Here is a 19,512-nt window from a genome sequence, read left to right as displayed (position 1 = left end):
GGGGGATGGAGACACGGGGAGGGATACACGGGGGGAGAGACACGGGGGGGGGGAGAGACACGGGGGGGGGGGGGAGAGACACGGGGGGGGGGGAGAGACACGGGGGGGGGGGGGAGAGACACGGGGGGGGGGGGAGAGACACGGGGGGGGGGGGGAGAGACACGGGGGGGGGGGAGAGACACGGGGGGGGGGGGGGAGAGACACGGGGGGGGGAGAGACACGGGGGGGGGGAGAGACACGGGGGGGGGGGGAGAGACACGGGGGGGGGGGAGAAACACGGGGGTGGGGGGGAGAGACACGGGGGGGGGAGAGACACGGGATGGGGGGGAGAGACACGGGGGTGGGGGGAAGAGACACGGGGGTGGGGGGGAGAGACACGGGGGTGGGGGGGGAGAGACACTGGGGGGGAGAGACACGGGAAGGTAGACACGGGGAGAGAGACACAAGGTCGACACAGCAAGGGACGGGGGCGAGGCAGGGCGACAGGTTCCACGAGGCGTTGCACGCAGCTGATTAACAGAGAATGCCGCCCCACTGATTCGGAGTGAGACCTTGCTAATGACAAAGATCCCCCGTATAGCCTTAATAGACTGTAGGGGCAAGTGCTGTTAGCGAACACATATGAAGGCCGGACACGCCCGGCCGCGTTTGTCTCCCCAAGTGGCGATATTTTACACCACACCGGGTACTCTTTTGAGGCCGAGTCGGCCTAGGGGAGGCCCAGGACCGGTTCGCATGAACGTCACCGGTGTTGGCCGTGAGCGGGAATCGAACTGGGCTGGTGGGTGTTGCAATTTATTTACGAAATCACGGCGCTCGTGTCAATCCACTGCTGGATGAAGTCCTCCACGTCGGTCATGGGGATTGGTTGACCATACTTCACCACTCGGGTACGTGCGGGTTGTGTGTGGTGGGGGGCAAGGTGGTGGGCAGTGGAGAAGCGGCGAGCACAGTCAGCACACCGCACTCCGAAACTCGGCCACCCGAGTTCCCGGCGCTGGCTGTCTCAAGACAGCAAAGGTGCAGCACCTGCAACGGCTGGCTGGGGCTGGAGGTGCCTGCGGCGCTAGAGTTGGGGGCAATCGTTGGGCCCGCCCTGCCGCGTCGACCACACGTCTCGGAAGACGCCGTCGCCCAACGCGTTGCCCCCACCGCACGTGCGGAGGTGACACGTGCGGCGGTGACACGCGCGGCGGAGACACGTGCAGCGGTGACACGTGCGGCGGTGACACGCGCGGCGGAGACACGTGCGGCGGCGCTTGGAGGGTGTATTTCAAGGAGCCCGTGCCACCTGGAGCCGGAGTCGAACCGAGGCACTTCTCGCGCCTCTGGATCGCGAGCCCAGCGCGCGGCTCCAACCGGCCGCCGCGGTTTACATGGAGACGCGCGCGTTCGTTTGCAGGTTACTCGCATTTCATTATCGACCAACGCTGGAAATTCCGCAACTCCCGTTACGTAATGAACAAAAAAAAATAGAATTAGCCAAACAACTTCGCTGTGAATTCACGGCCTAATACTCGCGAAGGAATTCCACCGATTCGGGAGGAATTATGGGCGGGGGGGGGGTGTTGAAATTCCAATTACGTTAAGGATATTTCAATCGTTTGTACGTCCAGCCCAAGAAACCCCCCCCCCCCCCACCATCACCACCACCCCTCATGCAGCTGCAATGGCTGCTTTGAGTACATGGTCCAGATCGCCCCCGAGACCCTGGCTGACGGAGGAGGTGTTCAGGCTGGCTGATAAAAAGCGACAGGCCCACTCTCATCGTCTACAGCATCCCACGTCGGAGAATGAGGAGGCTTACCGCAGCCTTCGCTCGGAGGTTCGGAGAGCCGTGAGGCGCTGCAAGGATGGGTGGTGGTTGCTGAGGAGATGGAGTCTGCCTCAATGGCCCGCGATCACAAATCGCTTTTTAATCGCTCTTTCGTCAAAAAAGTAACCTGCAGCTTCACACCTATTACCATCATTCGGAGAAAGAACGGTGATCAATCTCCGGCCCCCAGGAATAGGTTTGCAGATTTGCTGAGCATTTCTGTGAGGTATTGGGGGAGGGGAAATCCCTCAGCCTGGAAAACATCGTGGGACAAAGTGGGGATAACCCTGCGGAGGCTGCGGTGCCTCAAATATTGGAATAAGTCACCCCCTTTAAGTGGCTGGCTGAGGTGCCATCTGTTGAGGAAGTACTTAAGGCGATCCAGAGTATGAGACCAGGAAAGGCACTGGGCAGAGCTGATCTTCCAAGCGAAATGCTGAGGGAGGGTGGCGTTTGTGCACAGACTGCCCTGCATGACATCATAACAACAGTCTGGACCACTAGGTGGGTTCCGCAGGATTAACAACGACAGGGGCATCATCTCACTCCTCAGTGTGCCGGGAAAGGTCCTGGCAAGAATTATTCAACATCGCCTTGCCAGGCACGCTGAGGAGAGGCTTGCGGAGCCCCAATGCGGTTTCAGGAAAGGGCGGTCCTGCACAGGTGCCATATTTTCTGTTGTTCTGCTACAGCAGAGGTGTAGGGAATTACAACAAGGCCTATGATACCATCAGTAGGCCTGGGCTCTGGGTTGTTTTTCGTGCTTTCGGAGTCCCTGACCCTCTGCTCACGATCATTAAGGACCTTCATGACGGTGAGCGGCCCCGGGTAAAACTACGTGGCCGGGAGTCAGAGCCATTCCCTATTCACCTTGGGGTGCAACAGGGATGTCCTCTGGCTCCCACATTATTTAACATCTATTTCGACCACGTAGTTCGTGAAGCCTTCAGTAGCTGTACCAGAGGAATTTCCATCTGGTACAGATACAATGGAAGGCTGATCGATGCCCAGGTGCGGTCAAGGGATGGCTCCCTATTGCTCAACCATGTTATGTATGCTGATGATCTGGTAATTGCTGCTCATTCAGAGGAGGAGTTGGAGGCGCTGCTGCTGAACCTGGAGCTTGCCACCAAGAGGTGGGGCTTTACCATCAGCCCCACCAAAACGAAGCACCTGCCTGGGTATTTTGTACCATCGGACACTCCACCCCCACCGCTCTTAATTGGTGATAGGGCGGTTGTGGAGAGAGTGGAGAGTTTCTTATACCTGGGCAGTGTGCTCACGACTGGCTCCGGTTTGACAGCAGAGGTCTCACTCCGAATCAGTCGAGCGGCATTATCTTTTCATCAGGTTACAGGACGCTGTTTGAAAGCTACCTGGTCTGTCACTCTGCACAAAGCTTCAGGTCTTCTCGGCCACAGTCATTCCCTCACTTCTCTACACGTGGACCCCCCTAATGGAACATCTTCGCTGGTTAGAAACATTTAGGCTGGTCTCCCTCCGATCCATGCTGGGTTTAACCAGGCTGGATTGTGTGAGGAGCTTACAAATCATTGAAAGATCTGGACAAAGTCCCATCGGTGAGCTCCTCCGGCAGGTAAGGCTGCGTTGGCTGGGTCATGTAGCCCGCATGCCCAGCCACCGCATGCCTAAACAGTTTTTGTTCGGCCGGATTGAGGGGGTTAAACGGGCGCGGCACGGGCTAGAAAAGAGATGGAGTGATGTGGTACAGGACGATGTGGACCAGAGTGGACGTACCAATGACTGGTACTGGCAGTGTCAAGATCGGCCTCTATGGAGGAGGCTCGTGAAGGACGCTACTGGGCAGTTGGAGGCAGTCTCCCTCCAACAACAACGGAGGGCGGAGGAGCGACACTCACAACAACGAGCGGAGCGCCGGGTGGCTAAAGCACAGCAAGTTGGCACAGTAGGGGGCACAGGTGGTGCATCAGTCAGTCATCTCAGTCAGTCGACCCGTGGCACCTGCTGGGTCTGCCCCGTGACCTCCTGCCAGCGGGCGTTCGACACTTCACGTAGCCACAAGGTGCACATAGCCTGGCACAAGCGTCGTGGTAACGTCACCGCCACTTAGTGGCGAATGGCGGTTGTTGTTGTTGTTGTGTGCGATGGGCAGCCCAGTTTCTCCGCTGCCTCCTGCCACTGCCTGTAGCGATCGCTGCGTGCGAGGTAGAAGCCACGCGCCTAAGCTTGGGGTAATCCCGCATTAGCTCACTCCGCACAGCGCCACCCCACACCACTCCACCCCACCCCACGCCGCCCCACCCCACGCCTTTAGGGGCAGGTGCTGTTAGCAAGTAGCATCATGTGAAGGCCGGCACGGCACACAAGGGTGGTGGGTGGACAGCACCACGCCCGGCAACCTTTGTCTCCCTCGTGGCGATGTTTACATACAGCACCATATATGCTAGATTTGAAGCTTTCGTGACTGCAAGGATTCATATTCTTAAGTTTTTTCGGTAAAGTCACGTAGGTAAAAATTTAAAATTAATAAAAGTAAAATAAAAATAAAATCACGACGTTTCGGAGGCAACACAAGCCTCCGTCTTCAGGTGGAACCATCACAGCACGATAGCTGTATCAAGTGAGAGAAATTCCAAGAAAACAGTCCTTGTATATATACTGGTTGAGGGTGGGAGGAGCCAAGGTACCGCACCGAACCTCACAAAAATAATATTCAGGGCCTACCTTGGCTCCTCCCACCCTCAACCAGTATATATACAAGGACTGTTTTCTTGGAATTTCTCTCACTTGATACAGCAATCGTGCTGTGACGGTTCCACCTGAAGACGGAGGCTTGTGTTGCCTCCGAAACGTCGTGATTTTTATTTAAATTTTTATTTTACTTTTATTAAAAAAAATTTACCTACGTGACTTTACCGAAAAAACCTAAGAATTTGAAGCACCATAAACTCGTTTGAGTCTGAGTCGACCCAGGGGAGGCCCAGAACCGGTTCAGACAATCGTCACCGGTGGTGACCAGCACCACCGCCTGACGCACATTGATACACCCCCCACTCCCACGCATGCACACGTGTTCAGCCAGTCACTAATATCACGCACAATCCCCGATGCACATTCGGGTCCAAAGACAAAAATCACCACCCGCCCCCCCCCCCCCCCTGTACAGTCTACGCAGGACAAGTGTTGCACACGTGGACACATATTACAACAAGAATGTTGCTCGTTTGAGGCTGAGTCGACCCAGGGGATGCCCAGTACCGGGCACAGGCATCGCCACTCTGTTGTTAGCCGTGGCGGGTAAAGGAATACGGTGGGTGGCGCTTCAGCAGCGAAGTGCGCTGACCACTTGCGCCACCGCTCCACTGGAGCGTACACCACACGTACACCACACGTACACCACACGTGCAACACACGTGTAACACACGTGCACCACACGTGCACCACACCTACACCACACGTACACCACACCTGCACCACACGTGCACCACACGTACACCACACGTGCACCACACGTACACCACACGTGCACCACATCTACACCACACGTACACCACACGTACACCACACGTACACCACACGTACACCACACGTGCACCACATCTACACCACACGTACACCACACGTACACCACACCTGCACCACACGTACACCACACGTGCACCACATCTACACCACACGTACACCACACGTACACCACACGTACACCACACGTACACCACATCTACACCACACGTACACCACACGTACACCACACGTACACCACACCTACACCACACGTACACCACACGTACACCACATCTACACCACACGTACACCACACGTACACCACACGTACACCACACCTGCACCACACGTACACCACACGTACACCACACGTACACCACATCTACACCACACGTACACCACACGTACACCACATCTACACCACACGTACACCACACGTACACCACACGTACACCACACCTGCACCACACGTACACCACACGTACACCACATCTACACCACACGTACACCACACGTACACCACATCTACACCACACCTGCACCACACGTACACCACACGTACACCACACGTACACCACACCTGCACCACACGTACACCACACGTGCACCACACGTACACCACACGTACATCACACGTACACCACACGTACACCACACGTACACCACACCTGCACCACACGTACACCACACCTGCACCACACGTACACCACACGTACACCACACCTGCACCACACGTACACCACACGTACACCACACGTACACCACACCTGCACCACACGTACACCACACCTGCACCACACGTACACCACACGTGCACCACACGTACACCACACGTACACCACACGTACACCACACGTACACCACACCTGCACCACACGTACACCACACGTACACCACACCTGCACCACACGTACACCACACCTGCACCACACGTACACCACACGTGCACCACACGTACACCACACGTACACCACACGTACACCACACCTGCACCACACGTACACCACACGTACACCACATCTACACCACACGTACACCACACCTACACCACACGTGCACCACACGTACACCACACGTACACCATACGTGCACCACACGTACACCACACCTGCACCACACGTGCACCATTACTCGCGATCCAACCCTATTACCCGCGATCCAACCCTATTACCCGCGACTCCGATCTTATTACCCGCGATAGAACACTATTACCCGCGATAGAACACTATTACCCGCGACACCAACCCTATTACTCGCGACTCCAACCCTATAACTGGCTATCAAACCCTATTACCCGCTACTACAACCCTATTACCCGCTACTTCAACCCTATTACCCGCGATCCAACCCTATTTCTCGCGAGACAACCCTATAACCCGTGCTCCCACCCACCCCGGCGTCCCCTATGAAGCGGCATCGTTCCCCTTGAAGACAACTCAGCGGCGGCAGCGGTGACGGGATCGGGTCTGGGTCACGTGGTGCGAACACCCCCCCCACGAGTGCCAAACCAACCCCTCCCACCAATGCCCCCCCAATTCCCCCATACCCCCCCCCAATATCCCCCCCAATCCCCCCTCCAATGCCCACCCCCCAATATTCCCCCCCCCCCATACCCCCCACCAATGCCCCCCCCCCACCCAAGAGTCCTCATCTCCACCACCCCCCACGACCCAGCTCCCCCCACACCCCCCAACAGGCAAGGTGTACACGGGGCACAGCAACAAGAACAACACAACAACAACAACAGCAGAGAGAGAGAGAGAGAGATGACGAAGCTGCCATTGCAGTCGATGCAGAGACGGGGACACGAGGAGCGCTCACGCGGCAACGCGCCACGGGGGGCGGCGGCGGCGGGGAATGATGGCAAGACGGTCGCGCGTAACACACAACGCGGCGTGGGGAGGTTGTCCGCGTGTGTCCGCGTGTGTACGTGCGTGCGTGTACGTGCGTGTGTGTGCGTGCGTGTGCGTGTGTACGTGTGTCCGCGCGTGCGTGTGTCCGCGTGTGTGCGCGTGTGTGTACGTGCGTGTGTGTGTGTACGTGTGTGTACGTGTGTCCGCGTGTCCGCGCGTGTGTCCGCGCGTGTGTCCGCGCGTGTGTCCGCGCGTGTGTCCGCGCGTGTGTCCGCGCGTGTGTCCGCGCGTGTGTCCGCGCGTGTGTCCGCGCGTGTGTCCGCGCGTGTGTCCGCGCGTGTGTCCGCGCGTGTGTCCGCGCGTGTGTCCGCGCGTGTGTCCGCGCGTGTGTCCGCGCGTGTGTCCGCGCGTGTGTCCGCGCGTGTGTCCGCGCGTGTGTCCGCGCGTGTGTCCGCGCGTGTGTCCGCGCGTGTGTCCGCGTGTGCGTGTGGGATGAGGTCTTCACCCAGCAGTGGATGACTGACAGTGGTGGGAGCTTGTGGCTGCAGGCGGTGTGCCGCGGAGAGAGGCGAACGCGACGACAATCACGGCCCCCGCTTGCGTCGTGACGCACACAAACAACAACAACATCAATCGCGATGTCATATCGGCAGCCATGGTCAATCCACCGCTGGATGAAGGCCGTCTCCCAAGCCTCCTCCCGTCATCAATCGCAGCAGCGGCGGTGGCCACTCCACTGCTGGATGAAGGAGGCATCCTCCCCAACAGCGTTACCTGTGGGACGATCTCGGCCCCAGCACCCGCTGCGCGCCGCCTGATCTCACTGCTCCAGCTTCACCCCCTCCCCCTCTCCCCTCTCCTCCCTCTCCCCTCCCCCCTCTCCCCTCTCCTCCCTCTCCCCTCCCCCTCTCCCCTCTCTCCCTCTCTCTCTCCCCTCCCTCTCTCCCCCTCCTCTGTTTTTTACGATCAGAGGAAACAAGAAGGTGCTCGGTGTAGTCGGCACTTTGCTTCGTTCATCAGTTCGTTTTTTTTTCAATGCTTTGCTTTGTGCCACGCGCCCCCTTTAAAATGAAAGATTTCACAAAAAATGTCACGCTCTGCTCTCCTCCTTCTTACCCCTTCCCTCTCTCTACCCCCTCTCTCTACCCCCCCTGTTTTCTATGCAATATTTTTAAACTACGACAAGTGATGCATCTGCACGCAACCCTTCTCGCAGTCCTACAGCCTCCGCCGGGTAGCTCATTCTGCATGCAGAGCTGTTCTGCCACCGAGCACACGGCCTCCTCCAGCGCCCACTGCTGCTTAAAGGCCGGCATCCCTCCCCCTCTCCCCTCCCCCTCTCTCCCCTCCCCCTCTCTCCATCTCCCTCCCTCTCTTCCTCTACTCGTGGCTGCCGCTCCCCAGAAATCCAGCCCCTCCCCTCAATCCACTTTCTCCTCTGCCCCCCTCCAATCTCCCCCACTCCAATCTCCCCCCCTTCAATCTCCCCCCCCTTCAATCTCCCCCCCTCTAATCTTTCCATCCCCCCACCCCACCAAGACTCCCCCCAACCCCGTCCATCCCCCCCCCCTCTACTCCCCCCCCCCCTCCATCTACCCCCCCCCTCCATCTACTCCCCCCCCTCCATCTACCCCCTCTACCCCCACCTCTTTCAACCCCGCCGCACCAGCCTGCCTAGCAGGCTGCAATGCTTCACGAGCCTGGATCTGCTGATGAGACCCCCAGGTGGTCCAAACCGGTTTCGAGATTGCTGAATCAAATGCTGCTGCTGGGTAACATCGGGCTGGAGAGCCCCTCCCCCTCTCCTCCATTTCCTCCTCCCCTCCAAAGCCCCCCCACCCATCCCCCGATCAATTCCACCCACCCTCCCAAACAATAGAACAAAAAGATCAACGCATTCGTCAATAAGGACACTCTGTGTGCGTGCGTGTGTTGTGTGTGTGTGTGGCCTTTATAAACATATATAATAGGCGACGTTTCGGGCAACGGCTCTTCTTCATCGCACGACTATTGCCCGCAGCGGTGGTGCTGTTCAATGTGACGCCGCCCTTTGTCAGCCCACTGCTGGATGAAGGGCGATGGGCGGCGTGGGTCGACCATACTTCACCACGGTGGCCAGGCTCGGGCTGGTGGAGACTTGGTGGCAGCGAGGACGTTCTCGACACCCCCATTCAACCAGCCCAAGTGCCCGGAGTGGTCGGCAGAGGGCAGTGCAATAATAACTATACAACAATAAGGCTGCACAGAAACTAAACTAAACATCATTTCAGAGACAGACGAATGCCACGATTCCTTATGTCACCTGAGACTCGTGTGAAACCCAAGAATCTCACCTCCAAGTACCCATCCAGCAGTGGATGGAGCACCGTGCCAGCCGCTACGTGAACAGCATTGTCAGCGATTCGATGACGTCACGCTCATAACCTCCGCAACGACGTCATGGTCACGGAGGCGATCGTGACGTCATGCCTTTAAACCACACAGGCGGATGGGTATCTTAAGAGCGAAGCCATGGGCGGGTGGGAGGAGGGGGGCTTAAGGGGGGCTCTGGAGTAGCGACGCGGGGGAGTTGGGTGGATCATGGCTGGAGCCCGTAAATTAATTGGGGGGGGGCTTAAGGGGGGCTCTGGAGGAGCAACGCGGGGGAGTTGAGTGGATCATGGCTGGAGCCCGTAAATTAATGGGGGGGGCTTAAGGGGGGCTCTGGAGGAGCAACGCGGGGGAGTTGAGTGGATCATGGCTGGAGCCCGTAAATTAATGGGGGGGGCTTAAGGGGGGCTCTGGAGGAGCAACGCGGGGGAGTTGAGTGGATCATGGCTGGAGCCCGTAAATTAATGGGGGGGGGGGGCTTAAGGGGGGCTCTCGATGCTCCGAGTAGGAGATATAAAGGGGTGGAGAAATGGCGAACACCACATGTAAACACAAGTGTTTGCATGACGATGATCCCTTGCAAAATACCATTCAACAGTTGCTGATTTCCTCAGGCAAGCCTCATGTTGACCACAGTAGCGGTGGGGAGGGGGTGCGGTGGGGTGGGGAGGGGTGGGGGAATCGACGATTGCTTCGTGCACGATCCCAACTGAGTAATATGCGGTGCAATTTTGCAACTTTGGTCAAATCTAGACCGCGACTGCCGGCACGCAACAAACCGAGCGTCTCGCGACTGACGCCACCGGCCCTTTAGCGCCCGACGCGAAGCAACAGCCGGGCGCGTACTACCACGGCTAATAAACACGCGGCAGACCTCAAACAACCAAGCCAAGGCCGGGGCCGTTTAAAGAAGGCATTTATATTCTGTACATATGTACACACACGCACACAGAGAGAGAGAGCGGGTTTCGAAGACGGAGACAAAATCTTGAAACGCGCGTGGTCGGAGACGCTACGGCGTGGCGTGCTCCACCAAGCAGCCAGCAGCGGCCACGCTTTCCGTGCTTGAACATTCGTCACAACGGGGCAATCATCCCAATATCGAGGGCTCTGTCCGTGGTGCTGAGAAGCGTACACGGTGATGGAGTGAGGGAGATGTATGTGGTGCTGATCGGAGTATGCGGTGATGTGGAGAGGGCGCTAGCCGTGGTGCTGATAGCACAAGCGTAGTGCCCTGGATACGGTGCTGATCTCAACAAGAGACCGCTGCCCATGCGAGTGAACACAGCAATGTGAAGAGGGCGCTGTGCGCCGTGCTGATCTCAACAGACTGTACAGAGAGTGCTGATCTCACTGAGGGCGCTGTTCATGGTACTGATATGAACAGGGGGGGCGCTGTCCGTGGTACTGATGTCCATGGAGAAGGCGCTGTTCGTGGTGCTGTTATCAATAGAGAGGGCTATGTTCGTGGTACTGATGTCCATGGAGAAGGCGCTGTCCGAGGGACTGATATCACTAGACGGTATTGTCCGTGGTCCACATATCCGCCAATGGCTGCCCTTTTCTGTTTTACGAGTGATGGGTGATCTTGTTCAGTGGCAGAGTGATGAGTTCAACTCCTGGTTCAGTGAATGTGGAGGGAAGAGTTCAACACCCGGTTGAGTGACGGACACCAGCGATGGGGCTTCCAACAAAACGCACAGAGACCAACGGCGGCACGAGGTTCAATCCCTGGTACAGTGACGACGTTAATGAAAGCAGCGTCAACGGTGAATGAGTTAACCACCCGTTTCACGCAATGGAGGGTGAGAGAGACGCAAAGTTAAAACTTTAAAAGGTACAAAACATAGGGCCGTTTGTTCGGCAGTCATTATAACAATCGATTGCTAACATGTGCGTATACATCGCTTAATTTACACCGATTCATCGGTCGTGTGAGCACGAGTCAGTGACAGCCACGACACGTGACGCTCAAGTCACTCATCATCACGAGCCACGGTCTGCCCATTGCCGGATGAAGACGTCACCATCATCATCATCATCATCACGCTGATCATCATATCATCTTCATCATAAGCCACAGGCTGCTCACTGCTGGATCAAGACATCACCATCATCATAATAACAATCATCATCACGAGCCATGGGTCTGTCCACTGCCGGATAAAGGCCTCCGCATGCCATCACCATCCCTCGCACGCCACGTGGTGGCTCCAGCCACACGACCGCACGTGGCTCCACCTCCCCACGAGTGCTGGCGAGTGCTGGCGCGGGCTGGAGGAGTGCGGGGTGACGCGCTCCGCGTGTGCCTTGACGACCCCGTGGCGGCGTGCCGAGCCGAGCGTTGGCGCGAGGCGGACGGCGAAGGCGGCCGGCGGGAGGGAGTTCCCACGTGCGGAGTGAAGACCGTGCGTGACGTTGCCCCCCCCGTCTTCCTCCACACCACCACCCCACCTCTTCCCCCCCCCCCACGCCCTCCCCCACCCCATCCCCCATATCAGTGTCCGCATGGGTCCATAACCAAGGATGCCTCGGTTGCCATGGCGATAGATGAGGAGTGTGGGGGGTTGCCGAGCGACCGAGGTCACACGGGCATGGCCAGCTCGTCGTACTCGTCCTGCCCCTCCTCCTCGTTGAACGTCGGCTCACTCTCCTCTCCGTCCAGCTGGAGGGGGGGGGGGGCAGGGGGAGAAGGAAGGGAATGTGGTGAGTGATGGGGATAACAACAACAACAACAACACGTTCAACTGGAAGAGCATCTGCCCGCTCACCGGCAGTCAGTCGTCTCCTTATCACTCTGCTATCGCTACTGCCATGGTTACTGTGTTGAACCACCACCATCAACCACACTGCACATCCCAACAACATTCACTCATCCACCCACTCACCCACTAACTTACTCACTCACTCACCCACTCGCCCACTAACTCACCACACTGCAGGTTACAACAAGCACTCACCCACCCACTCACTCACCCACCCACCTATGCACTCACCCTACCACTCACCCACCCACTCACCCTACCACTCACTCACCCACTCATCCAGCCACCCACTCACCCTACCACTCACCCACCCACTCACCACACTGCAGGTCAACTCACTCCACTTTGGAATTCCCTCCTCCCATCATCACCGTCACACCTCTTTCTTCCCCCAAGCTCTTATAATAAATAATCTCGTCCGACTAAAGACACGTGCGCTCTTCTCCTGCTGGCCGTTTGGCGACCTGTGGTCACTGTGCTTCGCAACTGAGGTTCAAGCTAAAAAACAACAACCCCGAGGTTAATTTACAGCTCTTAGTCATTCCACTGCTGGATGATGGAGAGACGTGGGGAGAGGCCTGGAGAGGTATGGCAAGAGACCGGGAAACAAGGGGAGAGATGGGGAGAGACCAGGAGACACTGGGAGAGATGAGGACACACGGGGAGACAAGTGGAGACACTAGGATACATTGAGAGACACTGGGAGACACCAGGATACATTGAGAGACACTGGGAGAGATGGAGACACACGGGGAGAGACCAGGGTACACTGAGAGACACTGGGAGACACCAGGATACACTGAGACACACTGCGAGAGATGGGGACACACTGGGAGAGACCAGGATACATTGAGAGACAAGGGGAGACACCAGGATACACTGAGAGACGTGGAGAGACCAGGATACACTGAGAGACAAGGGGAGACACCAGCATACATTGACACACACTGGGAGAGATGGGGACACACGGGGAGAGACCAGGGTACACTGAGAGACAAGGGGAGACACCAGGATACACTGAGAGACGTGGAGAGACCAGGATACACTGAGAGACAAGGGGAGACACCAGCATACATTGACACACACTGGGAGAGATGGGGACACACGGGGAGAGACCAGGGTACACTGAGAGACGGGGAGAGCCTCACCGCTTGCAGCTCCTTGGCGGAGAAGATGCGCGGCAGCAGGAGCCAGCGGCAGGGCACGGTGAGGATGAGCAGGAAGGGGAAGGCGAGCGCGGCCGGGGTGAGCTGCACGGCCCACAGCACTGCGAGCAGCAGCACCTGGGCACAGCGTCAGCACGCACCGCCGGCGTCAACGCACGCACCGCCGGCGACGACGCACGCACCGCCGGCGTCAACGCACGCACCGCCGGCGACAACGCGCAAGCCCCGACCGCGACGACACCGCTCGCTCGCGGAGGCTCGAATGGGAATCATTCCGCTTCGTCGTGTTCGGCCAACTGCGTTGTAAGTCGTGAACTCTTTGTCGTTGTTGTTGTTGTTGTTGTCGTTGTTGTTGTTTTTGTCTCGCGAGGCATCGTGCCCCCTCTCTTCCGGGAACAGCCGGGAGCTCAGGGGGTGGGGGCTCTTTAGCTCGCGGTAAGTTAACGTGGCGATTGGAAGTTGCCTCTGGTTTGTTACATGCCCCCCCCCCCCCTATTTACACATGCATGTTAGTGGTGACCTGCATGTTAGTGGTGACCTGTGTGTTAGTGGTGTTAGTGGTGACCTGCATATTAGTGGTGACCTTACCACTCACTCTTCACTCGCCGTATTTGTGTGTAAAGTTTGTTGTCCTTCCTCCACACGGTGGGGTACGTATGGAGCGAAAGAAGTTTGACGTACACACATATATACCACCCACCGTCTAACACACCATCACCACCACTACCACCTTCCCTCTAACACCATCACCACTACCACCTTCCCTCTAACACCATCACCACCACTTCCCCTCTAACACCACCACCCCCACCACCTCCCCTCTAACACACCACCACCACCACGACCACCACCTTCCCTCGCAACTCTGATTGACACGGTTGGCTGTGTACGGTGCGAAAGAAGTTCGCCGTACACACAAACTTAAACCTTCCTGTTCTGCCTCGTCGCTCCCACCTGGGTGGGGCAGAGACGATGCCAAAGGGGGGCTGAAGACGACCGCTCGTGCTGCGATCGAAACGTCGTCGTTTTTTGTTATTTTCTTTGAACCCATCGACGTGACTTTACCGACAGACCCAAAGCAAACGCGGCAACGCCGTGCGGCTCCTCGCTCTCGACGCCAGTCCCTCGTAGCCGCGAGCAGCGCGCTGGCGCTCAGCGGCGCGCGCTGCGGTTTACCTGGATGGCGGTGAACATGTTCATGCGCCAGGTCTTCACCTGCGGGCACACGCGCACACCAAGGCAAAGGTCACCCGTGTAGCCTGGGACAGACTCTCGGGGCGAGTGCCGTGAGCGAGCAGCAGCACCCTATGCGGGGCCGGCACGGCGCACGAGGGGGCGGGTGGCCAGCAACACGCCCGAACGCCTTTGTCTCCCCAGTGTGTTTACACACCGTAACAAGTACTCATTTGAGGCTGAGTCGACCTAGGGGAGGCCCAGGACCGGTTCAGAAAATCGTCACCGGTGTTGGCCGTGAGCGGGAATCGAACCCGGGTGGCCGGGTTCGTAGCGCAGCGTAGCGCTCACCGCTACACCAGCGCTCCCCACTCGGGAACGCACACGCACACACGCACAGACACACACACACGCACAGACACACACACACACCTACACACACTTGCACAGACACACACACACCTACACACACGCACAGACACACACACGCACAGACACACACACACACACCTACACACACGCACAGACACACACACACACACGCACAGACACACACACACGCACAGACACACACACACGCACAGACACACACACACACACGCACAGACACACACACACGCACAGACACACACACACGCACAGACACACACACACATGCACAGACACACACACACACGCACAAACACATACACACCTACACACACGCACAGACACACACACTTGCACAGACACACACACACCTACACACACGCACAGACACACACACGCACAGACACACACACACACCTACACACACGCACAGACACACGCACACATGCACAGACACACACACGCACAGACACACACACACCTACACACACACACACCTACGCACAGACACACGCACAGACACACGCACACACGCACAGACACACACACACGCACAGACACACACACACACCTACACACACGCACAGACACACACGCACAGACACACACACACGCACAGACACACACACACACCTACACACACGCACAGACACACACGCACAGACACACACACACACAGACACACACACACACCTACACACACGCACAGACGAACGTGTGCACGCAGGCAAAGATCTCCCCGCGTAGCCATTAAACAGACCCCTTGGGGGCAAGCGCTGTCAGCGAGCACCCATCAAGGCGGCGCCGCCGGCCACGGGTAGCGGTGGTGCTAGGGGGGGGGGGAGTTGGTACCGCGGTGACGTATCGGCGCTCCGGGTGGTACTTGGTGGGCTTGAGTGCGAGCAGCATGCGCTCCACCATGCGCACGCCGCTCAGCGACGTGACGCCCATGTAGAGGAAGATGCCGAACAGCACGGCCAGCGGGATGTGGCTCAGCACGTCGCCCAGCACCACCGAGAGGCCTGCGCCACGCGCGGGCACAAGGACACACGCACGGACACACGGACGGACACACGGACACACGCACGGACACACGCACGGACACACGGACACACGCACGGACACACGGACACACGCCCGCACGGACACACGCACGCGCGGGCACGCGGACACACGCGCGGACGTACGGACACACGCACGGACACGCGCACACACACGCGCATGCCCAGACGCACGGACACACAGACAAACGGACGCACAAGCACGCGCGTACACACGGACACACAGGGATGCAGCGATGGTTAGGTTCGGTTCAGCAGTTCTATGAGTCCAAATTAATATTTCAGACACTTTCATGGCACTCCACCACCACCACCATCACCTTCCACCACCACCATCACCACCACTATCACCACCATCAACACCATCACCATCACCACGACCATCACGACCATCACCACCATCACCACTATCACTACCACCCCCACCACGATCACCACCACCACCACCACCAGCATCACCACCACCACTATCACAACCATCACCACCACTATCACCACCATCAACACCATCACCACCATCAACACCATCACCACCGCCACCACCACTATCACCACCATCACCACCATCACGACCATCACCACCACCACCACTATCACGACTATCACCACCAGCAGCATCACCACCACCACCACCACCGTCACGACCATCACCACCACTATCACGACCATGACCACCACCAGCATCACCACCACCACCATCAGCACCACCACCACTATCACCACCATCACGACCATCACCACCACCACCACCACCATCACCACCACCACTATCACCACCATCACGACCATCACCACCACCACCACCATCACCACCACCACTATCACCACCATCACGACTATCACCACCATCACCACCACCATCACCATCCCCACCACCATCACCACCACCACCACCACTATCACCACTATCACCACCATCAGCACGACCATCACCATCCCCACCTCCACCACCACCACCACCAGCATCACCACCACCATCAGCACCACCACCACTATCACCACCATCAGCACGACCATCACCACCACCATCACCACCATCACGACCATCACCACCACCACCATCACCACCACCACTATCACCACCATCACGACTATCACCACCATCACCACCATCACCACCACGCCCCCCGCCCCCCGCGGCCCTCACCGACGAGCAGGGCGACGGCGAGTGCGGTGAGTCGCTGCTCCACGACGCGCTCGGTGCGTGGCCGCTCCCCGGGCGCCGTGGCGCGGCTCATGACGGTGAGCGCGTTGGCGTGGCTCACGGAGCGCACCGTGGCCGCCGTGAGCCACGGCAGCCCGAGCAGCGCGCTCGCGCCGCCCATGAGCGCGATGAGCAGCAGGTCGAGGTGGAAGCCCGAGCCCTTGACCAGTCGGCGCTCCTTCTTAGCCAGGATCAGCCTGGGGGGGGGGTGGGGGCAGAGGAGGTGGGGGTCAACAGGATGGTGGTGGTGGTGTCATGGTGGTGGTGGTGGTGTCATGGTGGTGGTGTCAATAAACTGGTGGTGGTGGTGTCATGGTCATGGTGTCAATAAACTGGTGGTGGTGGTGTCGGTGGTGGTGTTGTCTTGGTGGTGGTGTCAATAAACTGGTGATGATGGTAGTGGTGGTCTTTAGAAGGTGGTGGTGGTGTCATGGTGGTGTTGTCATGGTGGTGGTGTCAATAGGGTGGTGGTGATGGTGGTAGTGGTGGTCTCAAAAAGGTGGTGGTGGTGTCACGAGGGTGGTGGTGTTGAGGTGTTGATGGTGGTAGTGGTGGTCTCAATAAGGTGGTGGTGGTGGTAGTCTCAAGAAGGTGGTGTTGAGGTGGTGGTGGTGTCATGATGGTGGTGTCATGGTGGTGGTGGTGGTGTCAAGTGGGTGGTGGTGGTGTCATGGTGGTGGTGGTAGTGGTGGTCTCAAGAAGGTGGTGGTGGTGTCATAGTGGTGGTGGTGTTGAGGTGGTGGTGTTGTTGAGGTGGTGTCGGCAAGGTGCTGGTGGGGTCAAGAGGACGGTGGGGGTGGTGGCGCTTGGTGGCCGGTGACTGGACACGGAGTCAGTCACCGATCAACCAAGTGGGAAGGCAGCTGCAGAAGAGACACACGGGATGATGAATGGCGGCAGCCGGCCATTGTCGGCCGCGGGTGAGGGGGGGGGGCAGCGAGTGAACACGACGAGGTGTGTGGGTGCAGGAGGGTGGCGGTGTGACCCACGTGGTGATCTGCGTCTCCATGAAGACGAGGATGAGGACGAGGGCGCCGGGGATGACGGCCGCGAACATCATCCACACGGGGAAGGGCCGGCCGGAGGGACCCGCGGGGCTGATGAACCAGCCGCGCTGGCTCGGCTCGGACAGCGACACGCCGCTCGGCACCACCAGCTTCTGCTTGCGCCGCGTGGCGGAAGCGGAGGGGGGGGGGGGGGTACGACCGATCGGAGGCTGTTCGCTCGCTTAATCGCTCGATCATTCATTCGCTCGCTCACTCGATCATTCATTCACTCGCTCGCTTGATCATTCATTCGCTCGCTCGCTTGATCATTCATTCACTCGTCGCTTGATCATTCAGTCGCTCGCTCGCTTGATCATTCATTCACTCGCTCGATCGATTGTTCATTTGCTCGCTCGATCGTTTATTCATTCCCTCGATCGTTCATTCATTTACTCGTTTGCTCACTCGATCGTTTATTCGCTAGTTCGACTGTTCATTCGCTCATTCGCTTGCTCAATCGTTCATTCGCTCGCTCACTCGATCGTTCAAGTAACTCAATCATTCATTCGCTCATTAGATCCTTCATTCGCTCGCTCGATCGTTAATTTTTTCGTACGCTCGCTCCATCGTTTATTTGCTCATTCGCTCACTCGATCGTTCATTCAATTGACTGTTCACTAACTTGATCACTCACACGATCACTCGCTTGATCAACGATTCACTCGTCCACGCGTCTGATCGAGCGCTCACTCGTTCGGTGTTTTGATGTCTCTAGGAGGAGAGAAGAGGGCTCGCCCACGCTCACCTCACCCGGGTGCGCTCACCCACGCTCACCCACGCTCACCCACGCTCACCCACGCTCACCCACGCTCACCCACGCTCACCCACGCTCACCTGCAGGTAAGTTGTCTTCACCGCGAGAGAGATGAGCACCATGGCAATGATTGCGATGGCGACACCAAAATCTCCGATCGCCCGTCGGACCTGAGCACGCAGAAAGATAAAGATCCTCTATATAGCCTTAACCGACTGTTGGGGCAAGTGCTGTTAGCGAGTAGCACCTATGAAGACCGGAACGGCACACGAGGGGTGGGTGGCCAGCACCACGCCCGGCCGCCTTTGTCTCCACAGTGGTGTTTTTTACACAACGCGCCAGGTACTGATTTGAGGCTGAGACGACCTAGGGGAAGCCGAGGACTGGATCAGATAATCGTCACCGGCATTGGCCATCAGCGAAAAATCAAACTCGAGTCGCTGGGTTCA

General features: G+C 58.0%; 1 protein-coding gene across 1 annotated transcript in view; it reads right to left on the bottom strand.

Moving 5' to 3' along the window:
* Positions 1 to 12,010: 12,010 nt before the first annotated feature.
* Positions 12,011 to 19,512, bottom strand: part of LOC144736711 (band 3 anion transport protein-like) — a 38,813-nt gene continuing 31,311 nt past the window's right edge. The window contains 7 exon segments of the mRNA XM_078619338.1: positions 12,011 to 12,190; positions 13,439 to 13,573; positions 14,633 to 14,671; positions 15,851 to 16,020; positions 17,207 to 17,460; positions 18,253 to 18,422; positions 19,144 to 19,233. Coding sequence (XP_078475464.1) covers positions 12,110 to 12,190; positions 13,439 to 13,573; positions 14,633 to 14,671; positions 15,851 to 16,020; positions 17,207 to 17,460; positions 18,253 to 18,422; positions 19,144 to 19,233 — 939 coding nt within the window. The 3' untranslated portion in view covers positions 12,011 to 12,109.

The sequence above is a fragment of the Lampetra planeri genome, chromosome 62 (assembly GCF_965212315.1).
Source record: "Lampetra planeri chromosome 62, kcLamPlan1.2.h2, whole genome shotgun sequence".
NCBI lineage: Eukaryota > Metazoa > Chordata > Hyperoartia > Petromyzontiformes > Petromyzontidae > Lampetra > Lampetra planeri.
This window is presented reverse-complemented; position numbering and strand designations above follow the sequence as displayed.